The 2,500-nt window shown below is 52.9% G+C and overlaps 1 protein-coding gene across 1 annotated transcript in view; it reads left to right on the top strand.

The window, feature by feature from the left end:
- The window catches only part of sugt1 (SGT1 homolog, MIS12 kinetochore complex assembly cochaperone), a 26,191-nt gene that overhangs the window by 14,367 nt on the left and 9,324 nt on the right, over nucleotides 1-2,500 (top strand). Inside the window, exon 10 of the mRNA XM_062527819.1 lies at nucleotides 1-10. This exon is cut by the window's left edge and continues 98 nt beyond it. Coding sequence (XP_062383803.1) covers nucleotides 1-10 — 10 coding nt within the window. The remainder of the gene's footprint in view (nucleotides 11-2,500) is intronic.

Raw genomic sequence — 2,500 nt, 5'->3', positions numbered from 1 at the left:
CTCCACCAAGGTCTGCTCCTCCTCCCCGCCCTGCTCTCGCCACTTCACACTCGGCTACAGCCACCACTGCAGCCAGCACACACACACACACACACACACACACACACACACACACACACACTCTCTCTCTCTCTCAAAGACACCCACTCACAAATACAGACACTAACTCTCTCTCTGATATACATTCACTCACACCCATACACTCGCATACATGCACAGGAGTTAACATCTTATGCTGAGTGATAGAACATAGAGCATAATGTCATAATGTGTTTTGGCATGTTCAGATATGTAACACCAGCTTCATTTTCAATCGTTTTTTCCTTTCATGAGCTATCCCTTGTGAGTTATCCCACTGTGTCTGTCTGATATTTCTCCTGTCATATCTCAGAATGTCACAGATCTGTTACAGAGAAGCGATGACTCAGTTGAATTCATATTCTAATGCACTCTATGCTATTGTTCTACCCTTGTAAGTCACTTTGGATCAAAGCATTAGTTAAATGAGCAAAAATAAATGTATTGGTCCTCTCTGCTGGGTAAGGCTTTGCTTTTCCAAATGGGGTCTTTGAAGTGCTGCCATGCCCCCGAATGCAGTTGTTTGCCCAGTAAATTGGGTACAAGTGTACCTAGCTCAAACGGGGCTGCTCTCTACCGCTCTGTGTGCGCTGTGCCACCAGCGGCTGCAGGCTCCGAGTCCCGTGGGCACCCCTCTCTTTCGGCCTGTGCCAGTGGGTCTTAGTGCTGCCGAAGCAGACGAGCATGCTGCCAGTCTGCCATGCGTTAAAGGCCGTCTCTTCCACTCCACTCCTGTTCATGCAGCACATCCAGTGAAACCCTCCATCCACGTCGCTCACCAACCCCCCACCACACACAGACCCCTCCAAAACAAGGCTCTTGCTAATGAAGATGCCTGCATGCCAGCCAGTCAGCCACACAGGCACGCTTCAAACACGGCCGTCCAAACACGCATGTTTACAACCTATCAAGGCTCGTTTGATGTTTGCCCTGTAGTGACAACCGTTCCCATTTAAAAAAAAAAAAAAAAAAAAAAGGGGGGGGGGGGGCATAAAACAGACATAAAATCGTCTGTTAGAAACAAGCTTGACTTTTTATTTTGTGTGCGTGTGTGTGTGTGTGCTCTTAGGTGCACTTACAGGCCATTAACGCCCAGCCGCCGCGACGCTAACGAGTTGCGTTTGAGGATTTAATTGCTTCTCGGTGGGAGGGGGGCCAGCATGGGCAGGGTTCATTGCTTGGTAATGAGGGGGCCATTTCAGTGGCCCTCCGTCGGGGAATTAATGACTAGCCGCCCGCTCATGAAACTCTCCACCACATCGTGACGTCCAGGAACGGCGCCCAGGAGAGGGTGGGGTGGGGGGGGTGATGAAGACGTCCAAACTGCCAAGGATTCAGGCATGATCTTAAAGAGTGAAGATGACACTCACTCTCTCTCTCTCTCTCCCTCGCTTGTTTCCTGGCTCACTCGTTCACCTCGCTCACTTATTCACTCGCTCTCCTCGCCGGCTCCCTGCAAGAGAAGCTAAGTCGAGCATCAGCGCCATGTCAGGGTCTCTCCACGCCACGCCGTCCAATCCGTCCAGGCAGCCCAGACAGCCCGCTGTGCCATCTCCCACACAAGTCACGGAGATCCGACATGCTCGCTGATGGAGCGCCACTGTTAAGAGGCCGAGGCCTCTCACTGGGGGTGGAGCGAGCAAGCAAGCAAACTGCCGCTGCTTAAAAGCCTTTCCGTGTTCCCGGGCAGAGAGGTTGGTTGGAGCGCGGTGTGGCGCAGCGGAGAGGAGCGGAGCGGAGAGGGGCGGATGTCCTGCCGTCCCCGCCCCTGCTGCCCAGCTCTGGCCAGCGCTCTCACGGGAGCCCCTAGGCGGAGAGGACGGCGTGGGGCGCGGGTGAACGCTGCGACCCACAGCAGGAGTTGTGCTCGCTGCGCTTCAGCCACCGGCCAGACTGTCCGCCTCCAGCCCCGCTTAACTGCTAGCGAGAGACCGAACGGATCAAGACAACATTGATTCTTGTTAAGGCACTCGAACAACAGTAATAAAGCAAGGGTGTGTAGCTCCATTTGGATTTGTGCTGCATGAAGAGTGCGGAAGCTTTGTCGTTCTTTAGCCGTACCTAAATATAGGCTTACATTATGTACTGGCTGTTTTGGTCGATGTTTGTTAAGCACAAGAATTGCACGGAGTTTGACCCACTGTACAGACTCAATTAGTGGGCGCAGTGCACTTAACAAGATGTCAAGTGTTCCGGAGCCATGGTTGATTGCAGCGCCTTGCGCAGTTGTCAAGTCAAGCAGTCCTGAAGCTCCTGCTTATTGTATGGCTTGTTCCTTCTGAGCTCACAGATCCGTGGTTGAGTCTGTGAGCTCGGCTGGCTGGCAGTAAGCAGCATTTGTTGTCTGAATGGTGAAGTCATCCGTTCAGCGTTCCAGCTCTCGTGCCACTCTGGTTTGCTCGGTCGAAAGTGAGGCTCAGCC

This window comes from Sardina pilchardus, chromosome 23, assembly GCF_963854185.1.
Source record: "Sardina pilchardus chromosome 23, fSarPil1.1, whole genome shotgun sequence".
NCBI lineage: Eukaryota > Metazoa > Chordata > Actinopteri > Clupeiformes > Clupeidae > Sardina > Sardina pilchardus.
Note: the sequence above shows the minus strand (reverse complement) of the source record. Positions and strands in the feature narration are given on the sequence as shown.